The sequence below is a fragment of the Cenococcum geophilum genome (assembly GCF_001692895.1).
Source record: "Cenococcum geophilum 1.58 unplaced genomic scaffold K441scaffold_14, whole genome shotgun sequence".
NCBI classification, from domain to species: domain Eukaryota; kingdom Fungi; phylum Ascomycota; class Dothideomycetes; order Gloniales; family Gloniaceae; genus Cenococcum; species Cenococcum geophilum.
Window position 1 is genome coordinate 2,505,195 of NW_027137572.1, and position 17,646 is coordinate 2,522,840.

At 49.0% G+C, this 17,646-nt stretch overlaps 6 protein-coding genes across 6 annotated transcripts; 3 read left to right on the top strand and 3 right to left on the bottom strand.

The window, feature by feature from the left end:
- Nucleotides 1–556: 556 nt before the first annotated feature.
- Nucleotides 557–3,325, bottom strand: K441DRAFT_686207 (uncharacterized protein; the record flags this gene model as incomplete). Its single annotated transcript, XM_067651967.1, has 4 exons — nucleotides 557–1,747; nucleotides 2,201–2,273; nucleotides 2,738–3,088; nucleotides 3,162–3,325. The coding sequence occupies 4 exons, from the start codon at nucleotides 3,323–3,325 to the stop codon at nucleotides 557–559; spliced, it is 1,779 nt and encodes a 592-aa protein (XP_067505788.1).
- Nucleotides 3,326–4,213: 888 nt separating this feature from the next.
- K441DRAFT_553773 (DNA binding methylated-DNA--cysteine S-methyltransferase) lies at nucleotides 4,214–4,924 on the bottom strand (the record flags this gene model as incomplete). The annotated part of the gene is made up of 4 exons (XM_067643194.1): nucleotides 4,214–4,433; nucleotides 4,534–4,662; nucleotides 4,720–4,732; nucleotides 4,801–4,924. The coding sequence occupies 4 exons, from the start codon at nucleotides 4,922–4,924 to the stop codon at nucleotides 4,214–4,216; spliced, it is 486 nt and encodes a 161-aa protein (XP_067505789.1).
- Nucleotides 4,925–5,112: 188 nt separating this feature from the next.
- On the top strand, nucleotides 5,113–6,212 carry K441DRAFT_686209 (uncharacterized protein; the record flags this gene model as incomplete). The annotated part of the gene is made up of 2 exons (XM_067651968.1): nucleotides 5,113–5,299; nucleotides 5,395–6,212. The coding sequence occupies 2 exons, from the start codon at nucleotides 5,113–5,115 to the stop codon at nucleotides 6,210–6,212; spliced, it is 1,005 nt and encodes a 334-aa protein (XP_067505790.1).
- Nucleotides 6,213–6,365: 153 nt separating this feature from the next.
- On the bottom strand, nucleotides 6,366–8,383 carry K441DRAFT_58901 (uncharacterized protein). Its single transcript, XM_067644741.1, has 2 exons — nucleotides 8,080–8,383; nucleotides 6,366–8,019 (listed from the first exon to the last, which is right to left on the bottom strand). The coding sequence occupies exons 1-2, from the start codon at nucleotides 8,317–8,319 to the stop codon at nucleotides 6,508–6,510; spliced, it is 1,752 nt and encodes a 583-aa protein (XP_067505791.1). The 5' UTR covers nucleotides 8,320–8,383; the 3' UTR covers nucleotides 6,366–6,507.
- Nucleotides 8,384–8,581: 198 nt separating this feature from the next.
- On the top strand, nucleotides 8,582–10,918 carry K441DRAFT_553829 (AAA-domain-containing protein; the record flags this gene model as incomplete). The annotated part of the gene is made up of 3 exons (XM_067643200.1): nucleotides 8,582–8,987; nucleotides 9,044–10,122; nucleotides 10,175–10,918. 3 exons carry the CDS (start codon nucleotides 8,582–8,584, stop codon nucleotides 10,916–10,918), a joined length of 2,229 nt encoding a protein of 742 aa, XP_067505792.1.
- A 953-nt stretch (nucleotides 10,919–11,871) lies between these two features.
- K441DRAFT_608279 (uncharacterized protein) lies at nucleotides 11,872–14,531 on the top strand. The gene is made up of 2 exons (XM_067645459.1): nucleotides 11,872–13,419; nucleotides 13,476–14,531. Exons 1-2 carry the CDS (start codon nucleotides 12,334–12,336, stop codon nucleotides 14,172–14,174), a joined length of 1,785 nt encoding a protein of 594 aa, XP_067505793.1. The 5' UTR covers nucleotides 11,872–12,333; the 3' UTR covers nucleotides 14,175–14,531.
- Nucleotides 14,532–17,646: the final 3,115 nt, after the last annotated feature.

Here is a 17,646-nt window from a genome sequence, read left to right on the forward strand (position 1 = left end):
AGGGGGGGGGGGAAAGGAAAAGTGAAGGATAGGGTTGGATACCGGCGTTTCGCCGTGGACAGGGCAGCCTTCCACATGGAAAACTGATTTTCGTAGCCATGAATGTACACTGGGAAATTAAATTTTCGATTTGTCGTAAATTCAATGTATTCATTTTAATCGTTACGTGTTTTGTTGAACCAAAATCCGGGGCCCTTTTGGCTCCGCTCTAGCAGTTCTAGACGTCCTGATCGACGACCGCACTGTTGTCCTCGACTGAATGAGATATTTATGTGTGGTGAGCAAGCGATGAGCCTGGAGGCGACTTTTCGTCGCCCAAGCTCGTGAGCTTTCCTGCGGAAAGAGAAACATGCAATGCGCCAGATCCAAATTCCCGCCCCCAAACGCCCAAAAAATCAAGACTGGACCAGGCTAAGAGATATACAAAGAATCCTACATGAAAGCCCACCCGCACCAGTAACACCCTGTCAAATGCCGCAAAAAAAAAACAGGGTACTCATACACCTTCCCCATTTCTTTCCCTCTTCCTTGGCTAGAAGATATATCAGGGAGCCCCTCAAGCCAACATCCTTTTCAGCTCCCGACAAGCCGTCAAATAATGCTCCCTAACCCCCGGTGTCTCCCTGAGCGGATTGGGCGCCTTATCCCAGCCATGCGGCACGCCAGGGACCATATGATAGCTCACATTCTTCCCCATCTCATCGCGCAGCCGATCGCGCAGCCGCTCGCCCTCGGCCAGCAGCATGTCCCACTCGCAGGTGAACAGGACGATGTCGTCGGGCAGCGCGGCCAGCATGTGGGCGGGGGCGACGCCGGGGGACAGGAACGGGTTCGTCTTGTCCAGCGTCGGCGGCTGCAGGTACGACTCGTCGAACAGCTCGGTGAAGATGGCAGGGAGCTGCTGGTCGGCGCGGGAGCACGTCTGGCGCCGCTGCTCGCGCGTCTGCGTGTAGTCCGTCGACGGGTAGAAGGCCACCAGCCCGCGCAGCTTGAGCTCGCGCCCGCCGCTGCTGATGCCGACGGTGGTGCCGTCCTTCTGCGTCGAGATCAGCGAGACGCGGGATGTCGCGTTCGAGTGCGCGGTGGCGAGGCCTGAGGGCGGAGGCGGGGCGAGGAAGTTCGTCGTTGACGACGACATCGCCACCACTACTGCTGCTGCTGCCGCTGAGCTGGTGGTCGACGGCGACAGCGTCTCCAGCATCTCGCCCTGCAGCCGCAGCGGCACCGTGAACGACATGTTGCCGCCCGAGGAGAAGCCCGACACGGCGATGCGGTCGACGTCGAGGAGCAGCTCGTCGGCGTGGCGCGCCAGGTATAGGATCGCGTCGACGCCGTCCTCGACGGCCGTCGGGAAAGGGTGCTCGGGCGCGAGGCGGTAGTCGACGCTGACGACCACGGCGCCCACCTCGTCCACGACCGTCCACGACCACCGTGCGTCATCGTGCGCCGTGCCCAGCGTGAAGCCGCCGCCGTGGAAGTTCACTACCACGGGGTATCGCTTGTCCTTTTGCTTCTTGTGCATGCAGTAGTCCTTCGGGACGTAGAATTGCAGGTTGAAGCGCCCTTTGTGCGGCGATACTGTTGCGCGTACTGAGCGGTGGAAGGATGGTGGTGGGGGGCGGGGAGGCGCCATCCGGTGGAGCGTCATGCCAATTCCCATGAGGACACGCCAGAATTGCGCTTGGGCGTGGAGCATCCATCGTGGGCGGGCCATTGTGTGTTGTAGAGGGGCACGCGGAAGGCAAAACTAGGATAACACGCAGATACGATAAGGGGTAGTAAAATCAACGAGCCGAGCAGAAATCGAATTGGATTTAAACAGAAACAGCGAGAGCAGGGTTTTTTGTACTCATTGAGACAAGAAATTGATGTGTAATGGGATTGAAGAGATTGTCCTGGCGATGTGTGGAAAGAAAATTCTTTCTCTTGTTTTTATCGGGAGTTGCTAGAGTCGTAGGCTCTGGGGCTGTGTTGGGCGCACCCGACCGATTGAATGACGTACCATCAGAGTCCATAATCACCAACTGCATTATCAAGCCCCCAAATCAACTCTGCCAAACTCTAGAAAAGACAACGATCATCTGCAAAGACTGTCAAAAATATCAAATTACTGGAGATCATTGTCAGCTCCGGATTCGGACTCGCAGTGATGCACGGGAATAAGGCGCAGCAAGCAACGCGCGGCAAGATAAGCAACGACAAAACGCCCTTCTCCGTTAAAGGATCGCGAATTATCAGCAGCCATTTGTGGAACTAGGTAGTTGAATGATCGCCTGGAACAAAAGTCCAGTTTACTATACAAAGACAAGTCATTGCCTATCAATTAAAGAATAATAAACCAAGCAGTCCGCAAAACCGTCGAGGCCGCTCAAGTCCTCAGAAAGCGCCAAACGCTCCCCTCATGCGGATGATGTGGCGCTGAATGAGGAGTTGAGGGGGAAGGAGCGCTGGAATGATCCTGCGGCCGGGTTTCTCGCCAAACGCTCCCCTCATGCGGATGATGTGGCGCTGAATGAGGAGTTGAGGGGGAAGGAGCGCTGGAATGATCCTGCGGCCGGGTTTCTCGCCAAACGCTCCCCTCATGATGCTGCCGTGTCCCAAGCTAATGAAATAAACCAACCATCCACCGATCAAGCCATAGCTATAGATGTCAAATGTTGAACGCCGATGCAAGACTCCGTATGTATATCCCGAGACCCTAGGAATGTGCAATCGTGATAGTTTACGGCAGAATTACACGAACTCGTAGTCCTCCTCGTCAACAGTGGCGCCCTTCTTGCCCTTGCGGGATGGCCCGCTAGCAATAGACTCGCCATCGGTATCCAGAACCTCATACTCCTCCTTGATCAGCTTGTCGGTGGCGTGAACTTCATAGCGTTCAATGGCCTTTGCAAGGGCTAGTCCGAGAATCTGGCTACCGTGGCCAGGGCCACGAGCGGCATCAAAAGAGTAGGTGATATCGGCATCAGGCACAGGGGCTGCAGAGGCCTCTTCAACGTCCTCATCGGCAGAAGAATCGCCGCTGGCATAGGCAATGTCGTTCTTGACGGCTACTCGAGCCTTGTGTCGAACATCACCGAAGGCGCCCCTGGCTTACACGTTAACAATCTGAACTCAACACACATGGGACGGTCTAGATGCGCTATGGCAGACATGCGTACTTTGGGGTTGGGTAGACGCGAGCAGGGCGGGGACGATTGTCTTCTACACGTCGGCCTGGGCCAAACGAGACACCATGAGCCCACTTGACCCTCTGTCCCTTGTCGCGGTTGTAATCCACAGCTCCGCTGCGGAGATCCCCAGTGAAGGTCTGTTCGGAAGCCATGATGTGGTTGCGGGGGGTGTTCACTACGTGGAGGGGTTCTGTTGGGAGAGGGATGTTGATAGGTTGAGTGAGGGACGGACAATGCAGGAAGTTGAAAGGATAATAGAGCGGATGGGAGTGGTTGTAAGAGAGTGTGAGTGATGAGAAGGAATGAATGGTAGGCGAAGGTGACTGCGGTACTAATAGTCGCCGGAAGAAGTAGGTGGAGTCCTGGATGACTCCAAACAATGGTTAGAGCTAAGGTGAGTCAGAAATAGGAGTGGCTAATTAGATGAGTGGCTATGTAGCCGGAACGAGTATGGGGAAGCTTTGTCTTCAACTATGAGTGTCCTCCTTGGGGGCGCAGGAGGGCTGAACTACTGAGAAGGGTCACAAAGGGCGCGTTCCTTTGTTGTCCTTTTGAGTCTTTTGAGCTTCCCTCATACCGCGTACTGATAAGCAAATGGGACCACGGGACCCCGACATCCGCCGAGGTCACAGCCTTCGCTCGAGTCTGGACAGACCTCGTTCTTTGTTCTTTTGATGATGACATTCCGTCATGCACTCAGGAACTGGAACGTGGTGGTTTCTTGGGGGCTTTGCGGGTTCCTGCTGACGCACGGCTGTGCATCATCGTGGAGACCAGAGCTCGGAGTTGGCTGCGAGGCAGCGCGCGAGCTTGACCCCCGCCCGCTCCCCAAACCATCAAGGTAACAAGGCTGCTACATAGCTACCTGCACCCTCAAACGCAGCTATCTATACTTGGCAGACTGTCTAGATGGTCATGGCCGTGAAAAGAAACCTGAATTGACGCCGCCTTTGCCTTGTAATCCGATTCGGTCCTGTTAGAGAGCCTTGGAGCTCTGCTATCAAGCAAGCGCCACAATCCCCGCCATCTATTCATAGCCACTACGATCGAGGCCTGTCAACATCGCCTCGCTCATCCGCCTCCGACTCGTTCTCGTCGTCCTCGTCGTCACTACTCAATTCTGCCGCTTCGCTCGGCAGCACATCCGGGAACCAGCCGTAGGTAGCGAGATCAATTGAATACTCGCCCATACTGCCTTGATCCACGTGCACCTGCTCGCGCCTCAGAGCGGCCGCTTGGTGACTGGCACCTGAAGGCCCTCTTTTGTTCCGCGTCAATAAGCAACCGCATCAAACACACATGTACTACAGGTACGATATGACGAATCTCGGCTTTGGATGGCACAGATGGGGGCTCATACCTTGGACTGATGCATCCTTTGGAGTTTATCACGCGCTGCCACGGCACGTTGCCGCTGTGCCATCGCGCACTGGGCTTGCTTGCGTCGCTGCTGGGTGAAGGCAGATGTTTGAGGCAGACACCAACTTGTCTTTCGATGCATTAGACAGCCGTCACTTGCTTCCCACTAGCTTCAAAGCAGACTGACCTTGGGCACTCAGCTGCAGGAATTCGTGGAGTTAGTTCGTTTGACTCCTCAGGCGTGGAACCTTGGGATGACTGGACGTACGCTTGCCCAGTAGTTTGGCGATATGCCCATATGAAGTGACTCTTCCGCGGGGTATCTCCTGCACTGCCTCGTAAACGGCCTCATACCATGCCCACACTTCTTCCGACCGGCTTCCAGGAGCCATGCTTGCATGTAGGGAGGAATGCTGATGGAGGTGGATCTCCGATTGCTAGAGTACCAGGGCTGGCCGCGCACGTCGCCGACTTTGACACGTCCGGCGGAACTTCGGCGCCCTCTCACGTGACATGGATTTCACCCCAGGAATCGTGAACTTTCGCACTGCCATCCTCAACTGCACACTGTCTATCCACTATGTCCCTCGCCGACTATCTCGCGAAGAACTACCTGACCGCCGACCCTCCCGCGGACAAGAAGAGCAAGAAGCGGAAGCGAAAAGCCGCAAAAAACAACCCCGCCGGCCTCATAATTGCAGACGACGACATCTCAGGATGGAACACCAACACCGCCGAAAACGACGACGATGATGCACCCATGATAGGTACGCAATTCCCCAAATACACACCCCCATCTCTCCTTCAATACCCTCCCCTTAATTGCTACAGTGCACCCCTTACTAACCCACCTCCACCCTAGTCGGCACCACCACCGAAACCCGCAAATCCAAACCCAAATCCACCACAACCTGGAAAACCATCGGCGTCCCCGCGCCCTCCACAACCTCCCAGCTCGCTGCCGACGAGGCCGCGGCCGCAGACGCCGACGCCATCATCGCCTCGACCGCCGCCGCCCGCACCGCCGCGGCTGCAGCCGAAGACGAAGCCCCGGAGATGGTCGACGCGGACAACATCCTGCGCATGGANTCGGGCGCGCACGCGGGCCTGCAAACAGGCGCGCAGGTCGCGGCGGCGCTGAAGCAGCGGCGGGAGGAGGAGCGGCGCAGAGCGGCGGAAGTGACTAAGGAGGTGGGTGGCGGTGCCGCGGAGACGATCTACCGCGACGCGAGCGGGCGCGTCATCAACGTTGCGATGAAGCGGGCGGAGGCGCGGCGGAAGATGGCGGAGGAGGAGGCGGCGAGGGTGGAGAGGGAGCGCGCGGCCAGGGGCGATGTGCAGAGGGTGGAGGTGGAGAAGCGGCGGGAGGCGTTGCGGGAGGCTAGGTATATGCCTGTTGCGCGGCATGCGGATGATGTGGCGCTGAATGAGGAGTTGAGGGGGAAGGAGCGCTGGAATGATCCTGCGGCCGGGTTTCTGGTTAAGAAGAAGGCCGGGAAGAGCGCGACGGGGAAGCCGCTGTATAAGGGCGCTGCGCCGCCGAATCGGCATGGTATTCGGCCTGGGTATAGGTGGGATGGGGTCGATCGCGGGAATGGGTTTGAGGCTGAGTGGTTCAAGGCGAGGAATAGGAAGAGTAATCGGGCGGAGTTGGAGTATGCGTGGCAGATGGACGAATGAGCTGCGGGGCATGTTTCATGGGACTTTCGACCTTGTTGGCCACGGGCGGCTGTTTATGCATAGCGAGGGCGTTTGTATCAACATCTTTTCCGCGTTGGGTTGGGAGGTCTGAACGGTATCCGCAGATCATTGAAAGTCACAGAACCAACATCTTCTTGATATGATACAAAGCTATATTATACAGTGCTGTACATCTACATCGCCAGAAACGCCTCTGGATACTCCGTCTCCGGATATCGCTATGCACATTTATACAGCCAGGATGCCCGAAGATCATTTTCAAATCGAACCCAATTCACCACAACACCTCTGTATTGCACATTCTAACCGTGGAATCATCCTTCCAATCACCTTTGTCACCGGCGATCGGCAAGCGCCTTCTATGCCAGGCCCTCGCGAACCTCCTCGCCATGCGCTCCGTCTCAAACTCGATGATCCAGCGATTATACACTCGATCTATGATCTCTTGCCGGATTTTGGTCTGTTCGTCAGGCTCACTGGAAGGCCGAGAAATTTTCTGGATGTTTGTGAGGTCCGCGAGTCTTTTGATGCCCTTTTGAGCCCCAGCGATACCCCAAATCAACCCCTTCTCCGCACCATCTTTTTGGATAGAGTTGTACAGAGTGAACGGGTGAGGCTCTTGGCCCTCTATCCATAGCAGGACTTTGTGCAGCTTCTCCTCCCTGTCATCTACGATTGGTCTGTAACCGCCCTGTTCAACCACGGCACGTAAGAGTGGCTCGTACGGTTGCAATACCATGTTCAGGGGTAGCCTCAGAGATGGCGGGTAAAGCGTGTAACTCTGAATCAACGCATGCAGGTCTTCTCCATTCTCTAAAACCCCTGGGGGTGGAGGCACGGCGGAGAAGACTGACCTGGGTGTATGTCGCGCAGCGAGGTGGTGGATACGGTTTGCGTTTGCCTGATACGCCACCGCAGCGTCATGAGTGGAAAATAGAAGCCAGTAGAAAGGGCGGCGGGCGAGGGAGACTGGATCGCGCCCTGGGATGACCTGCGCTATATCACCACCCTGCACCCATCCTTCAATATGTTTACCCTGCCGGATCAGGCGCCTGAAGTCCGCTTCGGTCAATGCAGTGCTGCAGTGCTGGAGCTTGAGGACAGTAATGTCTTCGCCGCGCGATATAAAGGCTTCTGTAAACCGTTCGCGCATACTTTTCCGGTGGGCTGGTAATGACACGACAGGTCGTGGAAGATCGGGAAGATCAAGTTTTGGGACGGTTCTTTCCGAGGGCTTCTGTGTTGTAGACGGCTCTTTCTTCACAATTTCAGGAAACAGCTCTTCAAGAAGAGATGAGTTATCTGAATTTAGAATCTTCTTGGGTTCTTCCTCTTTTCTCAGTATGCTATCTGATGGCTGGGGAGGCTGTTCAATTGGCGGGGATTGAGCTGGAGGCAGAGGGACATTCTTATTTCGTACGGCTCTATATGTGATAGTTTTGTTTCGGGATCCATTCGCTTCCGGATTCATGTCTGGCTTCGCGTCTAGCTTTGCGTCCAGCTTCGCTTTTAGATTTGCTTCCGGAATAACTGTTTTATTCCTAGCACGGGTGCTCCTTATCTCTTTGATGGTATTACCACCACTAATCCCATTGCTGTCCCACAACTGTTCAGATACGATTCTGTTTCGTGAGTTGTGCTGAGATACCCGGGACTCATCTTTCGCAGGTGAATCGTGTGCGCCATTCTTTTCCGACGTTGTTGATCGTGGTTGGACTGGTCGAGAGGAGAAACGGGGGTGGTTTGGCGGCAGCCATTTACGTATGAATGGGACTTTTCGAACTTTCTGTTGAACGTTAGGACAAGTTCCCGCCTCTCTAATCTGGGTTTCTCTCGAGGGACTAACAAATTCCACGTCACTATTGGTCAGAGATGTCTCCGATTGGCTGATATCATGGGAGATAGCATCATTCTCTGGACTCGTTATTGAATCGCTGGGTTTGGTTGACGGCTGCGAGTTATCGCGATGGCGTCGTGGAGGATGTTTCTTTGGTGGAGTGTCATTCGTGCCGGACGCCTGACGGATTTGAATTACTCTCCATGAAGGACTGAAATACCGTAGAGGTAGCAGTCGCGGTGGTAGCATCAATTGAGAGGTTAGAGGCGCATCTCAATGGTAGAAGTTCCGTACAAATCCGCGCAAATTGAAGATGAAATTCCTTGCTAGCAAATATTATTCTGCCTCCGTATTCCGCCTAATGAAACTAGAAATTTTGAAACCTCGAGCAGGAACGAGTACATATTCCTTGATGATTGTTTTGCTGCTACTCACTTAGAACCAGACTTGGTTGTTCTGAAAAGCTGTACCAAGTTTTCACTAAAAAAATTAGATTTTCAGCTTAGACAAGATGACTGCAGCACTACATTTTACTCTCCGTCCGCTGGAAAGGCGTATGCCTGTGTCGGCTCTTGAGGGCGGATTCAGGGTCCAGTTATCTATCAGAGACCTAAAAGCTTTGGGATTAGAGACGGGAGATTTATGTCGATTAAGCTCTCCCAGCGGGGCTGGTTTAGCCATCGCCTGGCTTTCGCAAGATGCGAATAGCAGCAACCAGACCAAAAGAATTGCCAAGGTTACTGATCTACTACGAGAGACATATGGTTTTACTCTACAGGACCGCATCTCCATTGAAAAGGCAAACGAGCCTTGGAAGAGAGCAGATACGGTTTTCATTACTCCTGCAGACCCTGAACAGTCTTTGGCTGGCTATGAATCTCCCGACGAACTTGAGCAGTGGGCAAGTTATGCATTAGGTGAGGTGCGTGCCTAGACGCACTGTGAATATAACACAAGTTAATGGCATAAATAGTCGACCTCGATATGATTGTTCCTAATTGCTCGTTCGAGATCCAGCGAAAAGGCCCCGAATATCGCCAGAAAAATGCGAAACTCCGTCTTATAGTTGATAGCGTAGAACCATCATCAACTGGTGGCGGGCCATTCTGCTTCAAGCTGTTCACAAGCCAGGTCAAAATGAAGAGCCCTCAAACCACCAAAAAACCTCAAGGCGCATTAAATGAACTCGTACAGGTCGATTCTAGTGGTATTGGAGGATTGGGTCAGCAGATCAAAGACATCAACGATCGCCTTTATTATCTCACCGATGAGATTTTCCAGTTGATAGACCACCGCCTGGAAGGCCCTACAGCTATCCTCATTCATGGACCGGAAGGCACAGGCAAATCTCTGCTACTCAATAGGCTAGCCGAGGCTCCCTGGCGTCAAAAATTCAATTTGGGCCAGAGATGGTTGTCGTCGAACTCTAAATCCCAGTCTAGGGTGCTCTCTGAAGTCTTTGAAAACGCTCGCGCTTCTCAGCCGAGCATTATAGTCATTGATGAGCTAGACAAGCTTCTCAGTAAGGCCGAGACCTTTTGCGGTGATTTGAGAAAAGAATTAAGTGGACTGGAAGGCGCTAGGGTTCTAGTAGCAGCAGCTACTCGGAGTATATATGACGTTGACAGCAGCCTGAGAACGAGTATGGCTTTTGGACACGAGGTCGAGATATTTGCACCAAACGTGAAGCAACGAGAAGACATTTTGAGAAATATATTGAGACAAGCTAGTCCTTCATTGGACATTAAGTACGACGTCTTGGCCGAGCGCACACATGGTTTTGTCGGGCGAGATCTACGCAGCCTCTGTGGGTTGGCTCGAAGACGAGCAGTCCACCGATCGCTGGAACTCGCAAGGAAGCAATCTGTTATTGAAGATACGAAGAGTTCTACCTTGGTCACGCAGGACGATTTTGACTCTATAATTGATCGAGTACAGCCTACTGTTATGAAAGATGTCCTGCTAGAATTACCCAAGGTCAGGTGGACTGACATTGGCGGATTGGAGCATGTTAGGCAACTTTTGTATACTGTGACAGTGCGACCATTCAAGGTATGTCCTGCTAATGTCTTCTTTCATCAAGCACTAAAACAGACTGCTGCAGTTCCCGGACCTCGCAACTAAATTTGGTGGCACCCAATCCCGGAAAGGAGTTCTGCTGTACGGTCCCCCTGGTTGCGCAAAAACCCTGATCGCCCAAGCGGTAGCTACCGAGTCCAATCTAAACTTTCTGGCCGTAAAAGGATCCGAGCTTATTAAAATGTACGTTGGTGAATCCGAGCGCGCCATTCGCGATGTGTTTAGAAAAGCTCGCGCCGCAAAGCCATGCATAATCTTCTTCGACGAGATTGATTCCATTGGCAAGTCAAGAGACAAATCGCAAGATAGTAGCCTGAACGTAGTCACAACGCTTTTGAACGAGATGGATGGTATTGAGACGTTGAAGGATGTTCTCATTATTGGTGCGACAAATAAACCCGATATTCTAGACTCTGCATTAATTCGCCCTGGGCGGTTCGATGCTCGGCAGTACGTCGGACTACCGAATCTTGAGGCAAGAAGGCAGATCTTTCATATTCACACCAAACGCATGCCACTGTCTGCAGACGTAGACTTGGGCAATTTGGCGGCGAGGACAGAGGGAAGCAGCGGTGCTGAAATTAAGGATCTTTGCGCCATTGCTGTGGATGCTTCAATGACAGAATATGAGTTGGATCCAACAAAGCCGCCAGAGATTAAGATGTGTCACTTTGAGTATGCTTTGAGCACGCATGTCCCACAAACTTCAAGAGAAGAAGCACAAAGGTATGAAAGATGGAGGCCGGGAGTGTCATTGTCCGCAGACTAGGTGTCTTCGGATCGAAGGCATGCGAATCAGGTCAAGAGATGCCAAGGATCAGCATTGATGTTAACTGGTTGAGCATAACTGCTTAGATTCACTGGAACGATAAATCCAAGGTCGAGCCAAGCAGGAATTCAGCTTTGATAGATTTGAAGGGAGCTAGCCGTGGGATATAGCTAGGTCTACGAAGATAGCCTCATGAACTTGGTGTCATAGAGGCTTGGTACTCACATTGAGAGTCTGAGGACATACCCGCGAGTCAAAAGCCCAGAAAGTCATGATATGATGGCTCATCGGATGCCAACAGCCGCATAAGGGGAATAACAAGAAATAGATTATCCGCATGGAGATTGAGGTTAAATGAAGGAAGTTGACGTTTTTGTGTTCCTCTTGAGGCCATTTCTATTAAAACGAAAGCTCGGGAGAATTTAGCAGTAATTAGCAATCTTGGTTATGTTGGACAGGCGGCGTTTACATATATTCTACGTTTCTCCTTCATTTCCGGAGTGGGAGCGTTGGTGGGCAAGGGTCCAGGGATGCAAGTCATCATTGGCGGCTGCCAGTTGCGTAACGTAGGTTACAGGGTTTTGACCGTCACCCTAGTTTTGACCAATAAGTAAAGTTTTGTTGTTCTGCCAAAATTAAAAGTAACGGAAGGCAATATGTCGTGCTGAGGCTTACCTAGGCGTGATAGATGTAACCTAGGTAAAGTTTTGATGTTCCTTTTGGTCAAAACTATGGTATCGGTCAAAACCCTGTAACCTACGTTAGCCATTAACGGCTTGTTTGTTATCTGCCTTACCGGGAAATTCGTTGCGAGATCGCGCGTGCATCATTTTACCTTGCAGCCAGTCTGGACGGTCGACGAGGGTCTGCATGAGGCGAATGGCGTTCTGCAGGGTCAGCCTCAGTAGGCGAAATTATGAGCGGAGAACTTTCGATCGTCTGAAACGTGCTTGCAGGAACGCGCTTCAACGCCTGCCAACGCCAACTAACGCCCACTTTTGCCAGAACAACTCGCGACGGCTGCCCCCATGGATGCCGCTGTCACAAATCTATCGCTGCGCCAATCCCGCTCGCCGTTTCTGACTTATTGTCATTCTGTACAACCCTCTCACCCCTCAGTGCTGCAGCTCAAGGTCACCCATGGGCCTATCAATGTCCTTTCAATTTCCTTCTGACAAGTAGGGGTTGCCGCCACGCTAATATCTCTTTTCTTTCATCATGTTGTTTTCCGCTGCCTCGATGAGACTTACTTTCTTCACCTTTTCTTCACCGTCTTTACAACATTCCTGGCTCTCTGGAGAGCCGTCCGGTCCTTACGTTGCTGTCATTCTCTATCCTCAGTCACTCCTTACAATTGAGCAAACTAAAAGTACTTGAGACTACTTACGCGCCTAAAGATAACCCTTGAAACCGCCATGGCCAGGATGTTAGGAAGATCAAAGTCGCTGCGGCTAAAAAATTCGCAGAAAGACCTCCGCCAACAGGAGGACTTACCTGCGCCACCTCTCACAGGAACCGACTCGGAGCCTCGGAATGATGGCCAAAGTTTGAAGCCTGCTGCACATACAACGAACCCGGGCAAGCGCGTAGACACTCCTGATCAGGTGCAACGCCCTAGGACATCTAGCAGACCAGGAGACCGCGGCAGGCATTTCCACAAAAAGGGAGCTCCTATCGCCATTACTTCAGATGACCACACGTACAATTTTCCTCTTCCCACTCCAAAGACTGTACTGTACACTGCGGAGATCCATGAAGACAGAACCATTGGGATAGCTCTAGGAAGTCCCACCACCCCGGCTCACTGGAACCAGAATACTCGCGCAACTGACTTTGTCACAAATCAACCTGGAACTACCACTCAGATTTCATATGATCACTCTTTCACGGATTCCTCAGATACAAGTCACGATATGGCGAAGCCGAAAATGAGCAGGTGGAGGTCTTTGTTTGGGAGGAAAGCATCCCACAACGTCCAACAAACACCATTTTACCAGTTGCAGCAATTTCCATCCGGACAGAACCATGTGGATAGCTACAGCGATGTCGGCTCGCAAAGACCACGCGCAGCATCCAGGTCCGCTTCCAGAGCTGCTTTATCGCCGACCGCAACATCTGAAAAGCAGGAGAGTCGGAAGAGGGCCAAAGCAGCGAAGAAAGCAGCTGCGGATCAAGCCAAAGCCAAACCTGAGGCTAAAAATCCTACGACTGCCACAAGATCCCCAATACCAAGGGAAGGAAGCCCTGTACTGCCTCGAAAGGACAATTGGGACTCTCCGGCAAACGTTCCCAAATCGATGGTCTCTAGTGGCTCAGAAAACAATTCTCTATGCACTCTAAACTCAGGACCAATGCTTAATGTCGATATTCCTGACATTCAAATGGAGAGGTACAGCGTTATGTTTGGTAACCTTCTCAGACCGGACCGACCTTCGTCACTTTTCTTACGGCGGCAAGCCAACCCGGAGAAATTGAAGCCATTGAATGAATTATCTATGAAGGTTAGTAATGACTGAGATCTGCCCACCTCTCAGAACATGTCTAATCAAGTTCACAGACGGAGGATGTGGATAGCGCCAATGGACTACTGAAACCACATAGGAGAGCAACCTCCCCCTCTCCAGCAAAATCCCCGACATTCTCCTTATCGCTATTCCCGCCACCAGCGCAAGCAAGAGATAACCACTCGCCTTCGCCTCGAGGGTCCTTGTTGCATCGACCCCGGCCCTTGCAACGATCGAATACGGCACCAAGCGCGCTTTCGCCCAGTCGGCAGACGTTCGCGCAGCCGGATGATGCGGGGAAGAAATCTGCTCACACCGCTCAAGAGGAACCGCCAACTCCTGAGCTAGCTACTCACCTCAAGACCCCAACCCCTTCAATCGTCCAAAGCTTTGACTCCGAGGAAACGGCTGTCGTGGTGGCTAAGGACCCTAGCCTCTGGAAGCCCCGCCTGGAGGAACCGGAATGGGAGATCGTCTCCAAGCTAGCGGAGACTACGTCTCAGGTACAGGGCGAGAATTCCCCACGCCTAGCTGAAGTAGACGAGTCTACACTAGAAATCGCGCAAGTCTCCTTAGGCGTGGCGCGAACGGTCTCCGTATCTCGGTCAGCAGGTGCAAGGCCCCACCTGCTGAAACCAATGACGGTGACTTCAGAGCAACCTGAGAGGCTGGTCGATAGGAAACCACTTACGCCGACTTTAGTTGAGCTAAAGAATAGAAAGAGCCAACGAGTCCAGATTGTGGAGGTCTGATTTGGAATGGCGGTTCAAAACCGGGAAACAGGGTAAGGCGTTGGTATAATTTTGGTAGAATGGGAGGGATGGAAGGGTTCTCACGGGTGTTAATGATACGTACTTGGTCCCAGGTTTTGGGTTGAAAGGTTCTAAGACGCGCTGGGTTTCAGATATGACTAAGCTGGTACTTTTATATAGATGCATTTTTTTCCAGGCCGCCAGTCGGACATGGGGGATGTACGTATTACAAGTATTCCACTACTTCTTCAGCAGCCTGTTAAGGATTGAGGCGGTGCTTCCCCCTGCAAGCAGAAACTTCAGTAGATAACCGGGGAGTAAATTTACTGGCTACTGGCGCACCATCGAAATGAGGCGATGAAACTGTCTTGAGGTACCCCCCCTTCAACTCTATCAATACTGCCCCACGGATATTATTCAATTCGCAAAGTATCGGGGTTGCTTGATGTACGTCTGCAGCTAAATTAGTATGTGAGCTAGCAGGAAGGAGTGTAGTGGCCGCAGAGGCAACAAGGATCTTACCCACCTCAAATTTGAAGCTGTTCTCAACGCCCCTTCTTCTCAGAAGTCGTGATATCTGTGCCAAATCGTGGTGTTCCAAAGCCTCCCTCTCTTATTAGTATGGCTCCAAATATGGGCTATTGGCAGCACGCCTTTATTAAAGTCTTTTTTACCGCCGGTACAAGTAAACGTACATGCGCCCTTTAAGCCGATTGCTCTACCAAGGCGATTTAACATATTCGGAAAAAGATAATGTTGATTTGGTAGGTTATGTAAAAAGCGACTTAGATTTTACCGAAAATCTTATCTAAATCTTGCTAGATCTTATCTAAAGCTTTCTCTCCTACGCGTCCTCCTTCCTACTAGTTAAAATATTATTAATTAAACTTCGCTAAAGCTCTACAGCTCTAGCCGTTATAAGAAATAATCTAACTCCGTCTTAAAAGCTTATAAAATAGGTAGTTACTCTATAGGATCTAGGTAACTAAACTCGTAGATAAACTCTATGGAGGCCTTTTCTTAAAGAGACTTCTAGGCGATTAGCTCTCTTATAGCCTTTATCTCTCTTATTACCTTCTCTACCGTTTCCTTCAAAGCCTCTAAAACTCGCCATCTTCCTTAATAGCGCTTTATATTTAATTTAGTAGCTTTAGTAGCTTACTTAATAGTCCGTTTCTATATAGCTAGTAAAGAAGGTTAACTTAGCGTTAAAGAGGAAAATCTAGAAGGGTTAGGGCGCTTAGCTAGAGGTAAGCTTAATTAACTACGTTTAATAGAGCTAAGAGCTAACCCTAACTTAGAGGCCTTATCTACTTCCTCCTTATCCTTATCTTTATCTTCTTTATCTATTAAACCTAAGGCCTACTATAACGAAGCCTTGTAGGAAATACTACGGTGAACTTATTAATAGGCTGGGTATATAGGTATAGAATAGTTAATAACATAAACATAACTGGTGGAGTAGTTGCCTAATAGATTAACTATAAAGTAGAGAACTATCTAGGTAAGAACTATGGTCCTTTAAATACACAACCATACTTTTAAGAAATCCCCTTTATACGTAATATACGCTTTATATATCTTATACATACGTTCCCCTCATACACCGCGTATACTGGGTACAATGTTATATAACCTTAGCTACTATTCCTTATTACATAGTTCTACTAGCTCTATTCTAGACCGTGCCTAAATTAACTAACTAGCTTCTTCCAACTCTTCTCTAAGTAGTCGTAATATTATACTTAAAGCGTCTATAATACCATCTCCCTCCTTTTTATCTTTGTCCTTAAAGATTCTAAATATCTTTAAGTTATTTACTAAAGGTATAATATCTATTTAATTAATTTAGTTAATATTATTGCTTATTATACCTAAGGCTCCTTCCTCTTTATAGGCGCAACGTCATGCTCACACTATTGCTGCGATATTATCTCTTAATAAGATTATACCGTCTCCGTATTCTCACTGTTTAAAAAAGGGGTTAGTTTATATTACTTTAGCAAGCCTATCCTTACGATAACCGTCCTCTTATTTAGAGTGCACTAAAGCAAATATTTATTCGTCCTATAACGTTTATTCCGTCTCTAATACTAAATATACACGTTTTATTACTCTTAATAGTTATCTAGTTCCTTAACTAATTTATCTTAGGGTCTTGTGTTTAGTCTACTACTACGCGGCTAGATAGTAAACTATCTTAAGCCCTTACTAAGTTAGAATATTCTTATAATATAGAGCAGAAAGCCCTAAAAGCCTATATTATAGCATCCGCTCAATTGCTCCATCTTAAAAAGGGTTATAAAAAGGTCTGTTTTAAGGAGTAGAAACTTATAAAATAAGGTTTATAGGAGCTTGGTAATAAAAGAATAGATTCTCCTTTAACCAAAAAGGAAATAAATCTAAGTAGTTTAGCAACTATTTTTCTTAGGTCCCCCTTAGGTAACTTATTTTTTAGTAATCCTTTTTTATTAATGCTACCTAACCTAATTTCTTCTAATACTCCTATACCTTTCTTATAGCGTTTTTTAGGTTCTTTAGTAGTTCCTAGGTAGTCTTATTATAGCCTATCCACTTAACCTTATACTATATTTTATTGTTAATATCCTCGTAATTAACAATCTTTAAAACTTATTATTTATCTTCCTCTTATCCTCTATACGTATCTACTTTATAAACTAGTGGCTTAATATCTCTATATACTAGTCCTAGCATTGCGATATACTATATAGGGTAGATCTTTATCTTAGCTAGTAGGTTTAATTTAAACGTAACTAGTAAAATTCTTTAAATAATCTTAAAAGGTCCCAGTCTAACGTAGTCTAACTTTTTACTTAGTTGTTGACTCTTAAAAATTTTATATAATAGCTATACTTTATCTCCCTTCTTAAGATCTGGTCCCTTAGATCTCTTAGCGTTATAGTACCTTTTTATTCTTTCTTATACCTTTTTCGCTAATTCTATAAGGTCTATATAAAGATTTATTAGTATCTTTATCCTTTCTTTAGCTATACTACTTATTTTTTTTGCTTATTATAGTAATAACAATATTCTTAGCTTATATCCATAATTTGCCTTAAATAGTAATATGCCTATTCCTTCTTATAGTATTATATTATATATAAACTATATAACTAGTAATAACAATACCCAATTATTTTACGTGTAATTAACATAATGTCTTAGATACTATTCTAGCATCTAATTTAATCTTTCCGTTTAACCGTCTATCTGCGGATAATATACGGTAGAAGTTACTGCTCTAACTCCTTACTCCGCTAAGAATACCTCCTAGAATACTGCTATAAATCTTAAATCTCTATCTAATATAATTTTACTTAGTACTCTATACCTTACGAACACTTCTTTAATATAAATTCTAGTGACATCTTCTACTAATATTTTTCTATATATACTACAAAATAGCCCTATTTAGTTAACTTATCTACTATTACTAAGATTACGTCGTATT

Bases quoted from the DNA above. Each gene is read 5' to 3' on its own strand.
- K441DRAFT_608279 (XM_067645459.1), top strand. From the start codon at position 12,334: ATGGCCAGGATGTTAGGAAGATCAAAGTCGCTGCGGCTAAAAAATTCG. The intron at 13,420-13,475 runs GTTAGTAATGAC...TCAAGTTCACAG, and splicing joins TGAATGAATTATCTATGAAG to ACGGAGGATGTGGATAGCGC.
- K441DRAFT_58901 (XM_067644741.1), bottom strand. From the start codon at position 8,319: ATGCTACCACCGCGACTGCTACCTCTACGGTATTTCAGTCCTTCATGG. The intron at 8,020-8,079 runs GTTAGTCCCTCG...AACGTTCAACAG, and splicing joins CCAATAGTGACGTGGAATTT to AAAGTTCGAAAAGTCCCATT.